Below are 11,572 nucleotides of genomic sequence, written 5' to 3' on the forward strand. Positions count from 1 at the left end.
TTTTAACACCCTTCTTTCCTAGCTTGTCGGGCTGGTAACACAGAACGTGAAATCCAATATAGAGTTTTATGCATGAACAGTACGTGCGCTCGTAAGATCACCGTGGGCGTGGCAAAGGTTGCCAGAAAGAACCTTGCGCCTTACGTGATTTGTTTTACTGCTCTTGCTGATTCAACGTATATAATTATAAAATAAAAAAAAGATGAGTGGACATCTAATCTACAATTTTTCAACAACCATGAATATCCGCCGCCTTCTCGAGAAATTTTCATCCTCAGTTCAATCATTCTCTGCATGGTAATCTATATGGCTAAGCATAATAATCTATTAATCTTTGGGTCCCAAACAGTCATCACCTCAGGTTGAAAATTCTGCTAAGTGCTTGGCCGCCCCTCCAATTTTCACGGGAAACAAACCACAGGTCCGCACTCGCACATATTCCTCGTACTAGAGAACGCCGGAATCCACCCATGGCTTCCTCTACCATTGCTCCAACCCCCCCATCTTTCATCCTCAACAAGGTTAATACTTCACCCCAGCTCTCATCTCCCAAGTTGATCGCTTTTACTTTAATCTCTTATTATTCTTTTTTTTTTTTCCATGACACAAACTTCAATAACCCATCATGTCTTTGTTTCGTTCATTTTTGGTTGTTTTTCCGTAGAAGGATTTGGGCTTCTCTACTTTTTCGAGGCAATCGGTATCTTCCATTCCGAAATGCAGGAGAACGATCTCCAAGAAAATTTGTTCGGTCACGGCACCGCATCAGTTGGAACGCAAGCCTTCCACCACTGGCTCAGTTGGGTTCCGATCAATTTGTGTTTTTGATTTATGGGTTTAATAGTTTCTTGAATTTTGAAATTTTGATGGCTAGTTAATTACACAGGTGAAGACTGGGATGACGATGACCGAGAAGATTTTGGCCAGGGCTTCTGAGAAAGCCCAGTTGAGCCCCGGTGAGAATGTTTGGGTCAACATTGACGTCTTAATGACCCATGATGTTTGTGGCCCCGGCTCGATCGGAATCTTCAAGAAAGAATTCGGACAGAAGGCCAAGGTATTGGATTTCCGTTATATTGCAATGTGATTTTTCATTTGTTTTTGCCTGCTTCACTAAATGTGAACGTCTGAGTCACGTACTTGAGAGATATTTTTTGTTTTTTTCACGCTCAATCTTCATCATTATATCTTGGCTGCTGAATTTTGAACGTAAATGCTTGACGCTAGGTGAATTCTGTGTGTGCGTGTGTTCAAGTGTGTTTTGAATTATGTATTAGCTGTATCTGAGATTGTGTATGTGAATGATTGTTTTGGAACCAAGGTTTGGGACCGAGAGAAGATTGTAGTGATACCTGACCATTACCTATTTACAAGTGACGAACGTGCAAACCGTAACGTGGATATATTGAGGGATTTCTGCATGGAGCAAAACATCAAGTACTTTTATGATATCAAAGATCTCAGTAATTTTAAGGTATGCTTTACCCTCTTTTTTGTTTACTCTCAATTTGCTAATCCATTCTCCTTGAAGTGAGAGTTTACTTGTCCAAAAAATAAAACACTTATCCTAAAATTTCAGGCCAACCCAGATTTCAAAGGTGTGTGCCATATTGCTCTTGCGCAAGAAGGTCATTGCAGGCCTGGAGAGGTATAGTTCTTTTATAAATCCATTGCAATGCATACAATTTATTGATTTTATGCTTTGTATTCCACTTATTAAACCCTTTTCATTGCCTTCAGGTCCTGCTGGGAACAGACTCTCACACTTGTACAGCTGGAGCATTTGGTCAGTTTGCCACTGGAATTGGCATCACTGATGCAGGTCTTGTGTTTGGCACTGGGAAGCTCCTGCTCAAGGTTTATAGATGCTTCATTTTGGTGTCCGACTGTTATTGTGCTGTTTCTAATATCTATGACTTCTTTATGATGTAAATCCTGTTAGACAACAACTATATTGGCTTAAGTTTGTACAATCTTGGTGAATTTTACAAATTATATATGATCCCCCTATCCCACATCTAGTTATCATACTATATATGTTTCCTTAGTTCCTTTTATCTGGAAAACACTAATGTTCTGTCGAGCACTTGTATGCATCCTCACTCTAGTCACTTAGTTTTGCATTTTTTTACTGATTGGAAGGTAGTCAAGAGACTTCTATGTGAGTGTGTGGATCTCCAAGTCTCAAACCTTGCTACTGTTACACTAAGGAAACTAGAAACCTAAAGAATATGGGAGGTTTGTGCTTTTCAATTTTCCTCAAGCTTTGTGTTTGCCTATTTTCTGCAATCTGTTTCTGTGCTATATCTCAGATGACTTTTTCTTTTCTAATGTCAAATTGCATTTTTTGTATCCTTATATCAATTTTTTTATGCAACTTTCATTTTCAGGTTCCTCCAACTCCGAGATTTGTAATGGATGGTGAGATGCCAAATTATTTGCTTGCAAAAGATTTGATTTTACACGTAAGTTAAACTGGTCCTTCAATCTAGAATTTTCTTTAAATGTTCCTGATGCAGCCTTATACAATAAAGCACTTTTATTGCATGAGCCAATATTTATAAAGTGGTTCATGTAAATAAATATATCTTCCCTTTTCCATTTTGCCACATTACTGAACAATCTTTACGTTACAGATTATTGGTGAAATATCTTTATCTGGTGCAACGTATAAGTCTATGGAGTTTGTTGGCACAACTGTTGAAAGCTTAACTGTAAGTAAATTTTAAAAGACAGTTACTGTATTTACTGCATCTATGGTATTAGTAGAAATTTACATCTGTGATGTTAACCATGTTATTATTTGTGATTGTTCAAGTGGATCAATATAAGTCTCTAATCCTCTGTACTTTATAGATGGAAGAAAGGATGACATTATGTAACATGGTTGTTGAAGCTGGGGCAAAGAATGGTGTTGTCCCTGCTGATAGCACTACATATAAGTACCTTGAGGTTAGTGTTATTGATCATCAAATCGATTTGGTTCGATGGTTGTCTTTGTGTCTGCGCACGCACAACACAATTAACTCTGATGTATGTATTAGCTATGCATGTTCGTGCAAACATACTAATGTGTTTCAGAATATTTTACTCTGTTTGAGCCATATATCACCACTTAGATATATGAAACTCATTCATAGTTTTGATCCTAAAACTTGACTGTAACAGAACACAAGCCTGGGTGTGAAACTCATCTTGTCTTAAGCATTGTCACCTTGATGAAAAACTTATTGATTAGGAAATTTGCTATTTTGGAAAAGAAGATATTTTCCCCTTATGTATCATTTATCATGTCTAACGTTTGCTTATGATGTTATTTTTTTGTTCTGAACAGGATAAGACCTCTGTGGCATATGAACCAGTTTATAGTGATCAACAGGCAAGGTAGCAGACGCATTAAATAATTGCTATAAATATGTTATTTGATATCATACCGGATTCTTCTTCTGTGACGTTTCCACTATTTTTTTCTTTTGATCACCTTTGGGTTTCATTTGTGTTGATGAGGTTAATTTTCTTGGCTTTAAGATTTCTTTCTGAGTACAGATTTGATGTCACAAAACTAGAACCACTGGTAGCAAAGGTGGGTGATTTTATAACTGACAAAGAGAAAATTTCCTTAAATTTTATTTTATTTTCCTTTTTACCTAAGGTAATTCAAACATGGGACACCATATAGGTGGTGGATCACATATTTTTATCTCTTAAAGTTCTTTTTCTCTGTTTTGCTTCTTGACAGATTGTTACCTTTGCATGTCTGGGAGTAATGATGTCTATATTTTTTGCAGCCACATTCCCCTGATAATCGAGCTTTAGCAAGAGAATGCAAAGATGTGAAAATTGACAGAGTCTATATCGGGTCTTGTACGGGAGGAAAAACGGAGGATTTTGTTGCTGCAGCCAAAGTTTTTCAAGCTTCAGTAAGAACCCATTTGTCTCTGTTATATATAAGACCAGTGGACAATTTTATGCTACTTATATATGGTAGCATGGGTTAAAGTCTTGATATGATATTCTTTTTGAACATATATTAATTTTAAAAAAATTATGGGCTGGAATTTTAGAAATTTTGGTTGCTGGTGCCTGATTTGCTTGGTCATTATCCATTTGTTAATAATCATAAGATAAAAATTACTAATTTTCTGCCTTATATGGTAGTAAAATATAAATGAAAATGTGCTTTGATTATGAAAGATGTATCTTAATTAATTTTGTAGAGCTGCATGCCATGGTTGTATATGCTGTTCTTGTATAATACATTTGAGTAATACTACTTCATTGAAGAATCAAATTGAGATTTAGTTATGTTTTTGCACTTTGCACATCTTTGGTAGTTATTGAGACTTTATTCTAATGATGTTCATAATAAACTATTCTTCTTATTATTCGAGTCAAGCTTCCTTTTTTTTTTTTTCTTATTTCCGCTTCATTCTTTTCCCAACATTTTGTTGTGGCTTGCTAATATTATTCCTCTGTTTTTGGGATTCAAACTTAAAGGAAGTAATTGCTTTTGTGCAGGGAAAAAAGGTCAAAGTCCCCACATTCCTAGTCCCTGCAACCCAAAAGGTTTGCAACTCTAAATCACAGTTTAAAAAAAAAATAGAAAATAATTGTAGGAATAATTTATTGTCAAAGAAAATGTGAAGCACCTGTATGATAAAATTTACAGGTTTGGATGGATATATATGGTCTTCAAGTACCGGGATCTGGTGGCAAGACTTGCTCCCAGATATTTGAAGAAGCTGGATGTGACACACCTGCCAGTCCTACTTGTGGTGCTTGTATGGGTGGTCCTGGAGACACTTATGCTCGAATTAATGAACCTATGGCAAGTTATTCTTCTCCCTTCTTTTGCACCTCTCTCAAAATGCACAATTGGTTATTCAACATTCATTTATTTTCCAAAATCAGGACTGTAGATGCTTTGGGTTAGGGTGAGAGATGGCTGTTGGGGGTAATTTGTCCAAGCATTAATGAGTTTATTGTTAACCACTGTGATGTGTTCAATCTCTATTGGGACAACCCCATTATGTTTTGCTTAATTATATTGTGAAGGAAAATGCTAGTTGAACCGATAAAAGTGACCGATAAAAGTGACCGATTGAATTTTAATTTTTTTTAACTCAATGATTAAGAAAAAATTAAAATAAAAAAGTGCATTTGCACTGATCGGTACACTTCCTTCGGTTAAATATCGGTCCCAGTAACACTGTTCTATTGCGAATATCTAAGGCCAATGCAATGCAGTTATTTGAATGAACTTCATCTTACTGCAGGTCTGTGTGTCAACAACAAACAGGAACTTCCCGGGCCGAATGGGACACAAAGAAGGGCAAGTATATCTTGCTTCCCCATATACTGCGGCAGCATCAGCTTTGACGGGTTATGTTACTGATCCCAGGGAATTCTTGCAATAGGCTATAATTATCATAGAATTTGTGCGGATATTAGAAGTTGTATACAATGAGTAATGATACATGGACAACCATTTATATAACTGTGTTTTAAAATAAGGATATTTATGTAAAATGTAGTGCAGAGATATTGCAATGTAATATGATTTGAGTGAGTGAGTGAGTGAGAGAGACTGTAATGCCCCAGTAAGTCCACATTAGGGTTGGATGAATGATTATGTTACATGGAGGACAAGTCCCTATTTCCAATAGGAAAATTATAATGATCCAAGTGGGTCCCAATTATAATTTTGTTAGTCCTTTTTTAGGGGATAAACATATGTATGATTTTTCAATTTTTCATTCAAAATATATTACATAATTCAACTTTTAAGATTTTAAAACAATAATAATATTAAAAAATAATATTTTAATAATATTTTATTTAACTTTTATCTAAAACAATTTTATTTCATCTTACTATCCAAATAAGGTCTAATTCTTTGGTCTTTACTGTTTGAATTAGACACTTTTGATCTCAAAACTCTATCCCTTGAGTAATTCTACATACAACCATAAAGTGCGTAAACGTCACGTAATCGTTTTGAAAAAGAGTGAGATTTATTATTAAAAAATTAATTTTGAGTAATTTTACATACAATTGTGAGATACGTAAATGCCACGTAATCGTTTTGAAAAAATAGGGGAGTAATTTTTTTTTTTTATATGGATTTTATGTTTTATTCACTTTTTTCGAAACGATTATGAGACAGTTGCACAATTCATGGTTGTAAATATATTTTATGATTAATTTTTTTTATGTGGATTCTATATTTTATTTACTTTTTTCAAAATGATTACGCGATAATTATACAATTTACGATTACAAATATATTTTCTCGTAAAGATATCACTAATCTAAAACATAGTAGTAGAAATAATTATAAAAATGATTACATTTCTATTATTTTATTTTACTTGAGAAAAATATAAAAGAGATGCAAAATCAACGGGTTTAAGGTTAAACTTTTTTTTTTTCTTAATTTTATTTGCGGCAAGAAGTGCATTGCACTTGCACTTTTTGAGAGAAATGAAATGGAAACCAGCAAGAAAGTATGGGGGAACAGATTGGAAGAAAGAAGAAAAAGAGCCTGACATGTGTCCTTTTTAACTGATCATGAGAACATAGGCACCCCCAGCCAGCAGAAAATAATACAGTTGTTCCCCTCTAATCAATTGAAAGGAAGGTAATTATTTTAATGAAACAAGCACCGCACTGTAGCCATCAATGGCGTGGTCTTCTGCAGTGAAAATTAGTAATAAGACTGTCTCCTTTTTCTCTGTTTTCTTTTTGGTTTTAGCAGTATTCAGAGACTTACCCAAGTGATCATCGCCAATGGCATCGGAATCTCTCTCCAAAAAAGTAAAAAACGAAAGAGAGAGGCAGAAAAACAAGACAAAACAAAACAAAGAGGAATAAAGCAGCTTCCTGAATGTTTTACCATCAAAACTTAATGAAGTAGGGAAAGGTGTAACTGAGGGGTAGAAGGTTTGGTTTCCATGTTACATTCGTGGATAACAACTTAACTTTGTCTGTTGGTGGTCGGCTATTAACTTCCTCGCTAGACAGAATCCTAGGCCTTCCTTTGTTGTGTACAATAAGAATAACAAGTGAGAGATGTCGAGAATAAGGTGAGGCAAATGTTACGATCCCTTTTGAGTTTTTTTTTTTTTCAAAACCTTAACTGCTCAAAAATATATATTTTTTGGAAGATGACGATACCTAATTTTATTAATAGCTCTTACTTGTATCGGAAGAAAACCGTGAGTATAACAAAACACCTGAGAGATAAATATAACCAATATTTAACCAATACTGCTAAAAAATATAAAAGATATATATACATAAATGAGACATTGCAATGGTTATTGTGTTTATCTCACACAAGTATTAATGTGTGTTATAAAATGTTTTTGTGTTTCTCCCTTTCACTTTTATTCCTATATGCACAAAGAGAAATATTTGGTCGACAAAAAAATCTAATCTGATATAAGAAAGTTTATAAACCAATGCCGCTTAATGTTTTTAAATTTTAAAATAAAAATAATTTTAGAATCTGACAGATCATATTAAGTCTCGTCATTTTACAAACTTTCTTATATAAGATTTCTGTGTTGACCCATCACTTCTTTTGCACAAAAAGAGAAGGGAAGCAAAAGTTTGGTATGGTTTATTATTGATTGCTTTTATCTTAAATACTTTGATGATAACTCTATATCACTAATTTTAGTTAAGATTCATTATTTAGCAGCTGTGATACAGTGAATGCAAAACTCAGCACCACCAAGGTAGTGTATACATAACAAAGTAACTTCTATGGAGTTGTTACTAGAAAACAGTTGTGGTAATATATCAATCACTGTACATGATACAATATTTTATATAAATGGATTTTGAAGGATAATTAGTAATTTATTCTGGTGATGTATCCCTGGGAAATGGTGCTGAGGCTTTCACCAATTAAATTCATGTCACAGTGGTGGTGATTAAAACCATGGCATTTGTAATGCAAAACTCTGCCACTGGAAGGTTTGGAATAATTTGAACAGGTTGATTCAGCTAAAAAGAAATGAAAAAATCGAATTATGTCAAGCCACAAACAAAAGACACTAGAAAACACTCTATGCTGAAGCATAACATATAGAAACATGGCCAAAAGCAACACAACAGCAAAAAATTTTAGAAATCAAAACCACACAAGTTTTATCACCAATAAAAAACTGAGACCCGTAGATTGCACCAAACTCGACACTCTAGATATCAAGTACTCCCATATTTACAATACGGTGAAGCAGCAATCAGCCAAGTAGGCAGGCCTGTATGGTAGCACTATATATAAGAGACTGTAAGAACTAAAATCAAATTGGCCTAAGAGAACAAAAAAGCAGCAAGAACCAGAAACTGGTTGAGTATAACAAAAAAAGAGCAGGATAAAACAGTGGAAGAACAATCTTAGTTGGACACTCTGTCTCTTCAACTTTTCTACTTTCCTTTTAACTTTTGTTGTCAAACTGTGGGTTTTCTTCATTTACCAAATTTGAAAATGATCAGATAGCAGCAACATCATATGGGCTTGCTTCTTTGTCTTTCATTCCTTTCATGAAATCTTGGAGCTGGAAACATATATTAGCCAAGGTTAGGAAGTAGGGGAAAATAGATCAACCCAAAATTTGTGAAAGCCAGACACAAGAATGATAGATGAAACTAAAACTTTGAATACCAAGTCCATTAGCCTCGGAGGTCCTCATGATTCGAAGCCGTTTCACCGAGCCAAGGAACATCCTAAAGTTACAATAGCAAAATGCAGGCATACCGTAAGCAACACAAAAAAATAATTAGACAACAAAAATAGTTGAGCGAAGGAATTCTATTTCCACCCCTCCCCTCCCTCCAATCGGGATGGCAAGGGCAGGTGAAGCTTTTTTTTTTTATCAGCAGTATAATCTTTTGGTCATCCAAGACTGCTACAACTCGTGAGTCATATCATATGAAACCCTCAACAGACCAAATAGTAATATGGTCCATCAATGGCCAGGACCGTCAAGAGTGGCTCTGCTCACTTCTACATTGTGTGTCCATTGTTCCATTTCCATGACTCCCCTTTATCTTTCTATTATTTTATTATTTTGTGTTTTTATGTTTTTAAATTATAATATTTCATGATTGTTGCATACCCCCATGGAACATCTCCCACAAGCATCCAGTCTCCATCTCTGTCTTCATAAGTGAGCACAAATTCAGATGAACCATCCAAGAGCTTAGAGGGCTTTGTCAATTGCTCCTCTCCACCTGATAATAATTACACAAGAACCACGATAATTTCACACAAGAACAAATAGCTAATTGCCATTCATACCAAAATCTTTGTTTTTTCTGTGTGTGTGTGTGTGTGGAAGAACCCCACAGACCCAAGCTCCTGTACCAGGTCGTTGGGTAAACTCCTGACATCTCAACCTACCCTTTATCCGGTATCAATTTTATTCGATTATTCGAGGATTGGTTGTGTGGAAAGTCAAATCACTTCTCACCACGGGGGCGAGACTAGACTTTTCATCCCAATTGGCATTTCAAAGATTACCCCTTTTATGAAACCACGGATAAAATTCTTTGTTTGACCAATTCAACGTGCTGAAGTCTGAAGATCAAAAGACACGAGAAAGAGAACTAACCCATTGATTTGACAGTTGTGGCGGACCTAAAAAACATGTCTTCCAGCATTTGGGCCAAAGTCGCATAGCAAGAATGAGCATTCAAATCAACCTTTCTTCCAATTGGAACTCCATCTATATTCACCTTCACAAACCCAAGATGACATTTTTCTTTAGCATTAGTTTCAGCCTTTGAATAAATTTTCTTCTTTGTAGCATCGGGGGATTTATCTTTCTCGCCAATCAGCTTGTCTTCTTCAGCCCTTTGACTCTTTGCTTGATTAACTAAGCTGTTCATCCTATAAGCCCTTATTGGTGGCCATCCCACGACCTGACTGCTTTCATGAAGCAAATCACAACAAATGAATGATAACATCAGAGAATAGATTGAAGAACGTAACTATGATCAGTCAAGACCTTGTTCTCGCAATAACAAGGCAAATACTTCAACTTTCAAGGAAAATAAATAATAAACAAAACATAGAAGCCGATTATTTGAAGCATCATGCACACAGTCGACAATCTTAATGTCAACAATAAAGAAAGAAGATCATGTGATTACAAAATAAATAAGAGGACTTCTTATATTAAGAGAACAGAATAAAAAAAGGCATAGCCCATTAAGAGCTTGTGAAGGAAAATAAATTTATAAAGACAGACGTAGGACATGGAAATAGTTAGGAAAAACTAAGGCAGACACGGAATAAACCGGTCACATAAATAAAAGTTAAAAGCCACTCTACCCAAAGGAGGAAATACTCCACATGAGGAACAGATAGAAGCAAACCAACTACTCATATAAATGATTGAAGCGAGAGGGAAAGAGGGATTAGATTTTGATCTTATGCAGTGTTTGCACATTACTTCGGACCCCAGATAAACTAGTTAGCCTATAAACATCCACTTGTCTCCCTAAATGTAAGGTATTTTAATATCAGGAATCGGACGGCGAAATGACATAAGAACATAAAAGATCGAGGATTTCAAAACTTTCACACGCTTTTCTTAGCTACCAAACAAGGAGACTAAAAGGGAGAGGAAGGGAGAGAGAGAGAGAGAGAGAGAGAGAGAGAGAGAGCTCGTGTGAACTATCTAACCTGCCACCAGTAGGAGATCCACCCTCCTGACAAACAGAGTCAGCAGCTCTCTTAGTTCCAGAAACAGGGCCAACAGCAGCAGCAGTAGCTGTGTCTGAGAACCGAGACGGAGTTGAGGAACCATGGGAGACCACAGAGGGAAAGTCTTTGGCAGTCAAGATTCGACCACGCTCTCCCCATTTACAAGGCTTAGCCTTTACTGCAGCACCACCACCACCTAGGCTCAGACCAAGACCCAGCTCGAGCTCAGCCTCTGCCGGGTATGAGGATGCCTCAGAGGACATGCCCACAAAGTCTTGCTCCACCACCTCCACCTTTGATACAGTGGACTCATTAGCGGATGCCCCAGAAGAACCACCTCCTCCACTACCGCCACCTAGTAAACCAAGAGTACCATCCATGAGAGCAAGAGAGTCAAATTCCTAGCAGGATCAAAGAAAAGTTTAAAGAAGCTGTATTTTTTGAGAGGGTGGAATGCCAAGGATTTGGAGTAATGAAGGGGTGAGAGGAGAGCACGGAGGGAACAAAAGGCACGAAAGGAATGAAGGGAAGGAGGGTAGGTTGGAGGGAGGTGGTGGAGGGAGTGATGAAGCTGGGGCCCATGTGTCTGGTAGTGCGCCTAGCACTCTCAGCACCCCGACCTCAAATTTCCTTGACATGATTCATTTCTTTTTGAGAATCTGATTTTCTCTGTTGGTATAGTGTTGAGAAAGAAAAGGCCTTTGGAGAGAGAGAGAGAGTAAAATAGTATAAGCATGAGTAAATACAATTTGCTTATTGTAGTTATAACTAAAAGAAAGAGTTCTGTTATTTATAATTATTTTTGCAATTTTATTATATATTTTATTGATATAATTAATTAAAATAATTATT

The 11,572-nt window shown here is 36.1% G+C and overlaps 2 protein-coding genes across 4 annotated transcripts; one reads left to right on the forward strand and one right to left on the reverse strand.

Moving 5' to 3' along the window:
* Positions 1–214: 214 nt before the first annotated feature.
* LOC108990554 (3-isopropylmalate dehydratase large subunit, chloroplastic-like) lies at positions 215–5,685 on the forward strand. Of its 2 annotated transcripts, none has more exons than XM_018964555.2 (15): positions 215–521; positions 665–799; positions 887–1,057; positions 1,322–1,474; positions 1,580–1,648; positions 1,741–1,857; positions 2,391–2,465; positions 2,637–2,714; positions 2,857–2,952; positions 3,335–3,384; positions 3,529–3,583; positions 3,789–3,920; positions 4,519–4,566; positions 4,670–4,828; positions 5,277–5,685. In XM_018964555.2, exons 1-15 carry the CDS (start codon positions 471–473, stop codon positions 5,415–5,417), a joined length of 1,530 nt encoding a protein of 509 aa, XP_018820100.2. In that variant the 5' UTR covers positions 215–470; the 3' UTR covers positions 5,418–5,685. The 2 variants fall into 2 exon arrangements, with proteins under 2 accessions (XP_018820100.2, XP_018820101.2); XM_018964556.2 differs by having other exon boundaries at positions 668–799.
* Positions 5,686–8,188: 2,503 nt separating this feature from the next.
* On the reverse strand, positions 8,189–11,321 carry LOC108990568 (auxin-responsive protein IAA13-like). 2 transcript variants are annotated; one of them, XM_018964567.2, is made up of 5 exons: positions 10,700–11,321; positions 9,624–9,940; positions 9,129–9,243; positions 8,675–8,736; positions 8,189–8,567 (listed from the first exon to the last, which is right to left on the reverse strand). In XM_018964567.2, exons 1-5 carry the CDS (start codon positions 11,098–11,100, stop codon positions 8,518–8,520), a joined length of 945 nt encoding a protein of 314 aa, XP_018820112.2. In that variant the 5' UTR covers positions 11,101–11,321; the 3' UTR covers positions 8,189–8,517. The 2 variants fall into 2 exon arrangements, with proteins under 2 accessions (XP_018820112.2, XP_018820113.2); XM_018964568.2 differs by having other exon boundaries at positions 9,624–9,937; positions 10,700–11,317.
* Positions 11,322–11,572: the final 251 nt, after the last annotated feature.

The sequence above is a fragment of the Juglans regia genome, chromosome 7 (assembly GCF_001411555.2).
Source record: "Juglans regia cultivar Chandler chromosome 7, Walnut 2.0, whole genome shotgun sequence".
Taxonomy (NCBI): domain Eukaryota; kingdom Viridiplantae; phylum Streptophyta; class Magnoliopsida; order Fagales; family Juglandaceae; genus Juglans; species Juglans regia.

What these genes read in the sequence shown, in the direction of transcription:
- LOC108990568 (XM_018964567.2), bottom strand. Translation starts at nt 11,100, where the DNA reads ATGGATGGTACTCTTGGTTTACTAGGTGGCGGTAGTGGAGGAGGTGGT. An exon ending in GGATCTCCTACTGGTGGCAG is followed by an intron (nt 9,941 to 10,699) that starts GTTAGATAGTTC and finishes GCTTCATGAAAG; the next exon opens with CAGTCAGGTCGTGGGATGGC. An exon ending in CACAACTGTCAAATCAATGG is followed by an intron (nt 9,244 to 9,623) that starts GTTAGTTCTCTT and finishes AATTATTATCAG; the next exon opens with GTGGAGAGGAGCAATTGACA.
- LOC108990554 (XM_018964555.2), top strand. Translation starts at nt 471, where the DNA reads ATGGCTTCCTCTACCATTGCTCCAACCCCCCCATCTTTCATCCTCAAC. An exon ending in TATAGTGATCAACAGGCAAG is followed by an intron (nt 3,385 to 3,528) that starts GTAGCAGACGCA and finishes CTTGGCTTTAAG; the next exon opens with ATTTCTTTCTGAGTACAGAT. An exon ending in CCAAAGTTTTTCAAGCTTCA is followed by an intron (nt 3,921 to 4,518) that starts GTAAGAACCCAT and finishes GCTTTTGTGCAG; the next exon opens with GGAAAAAAGGTCAAAGTCCC.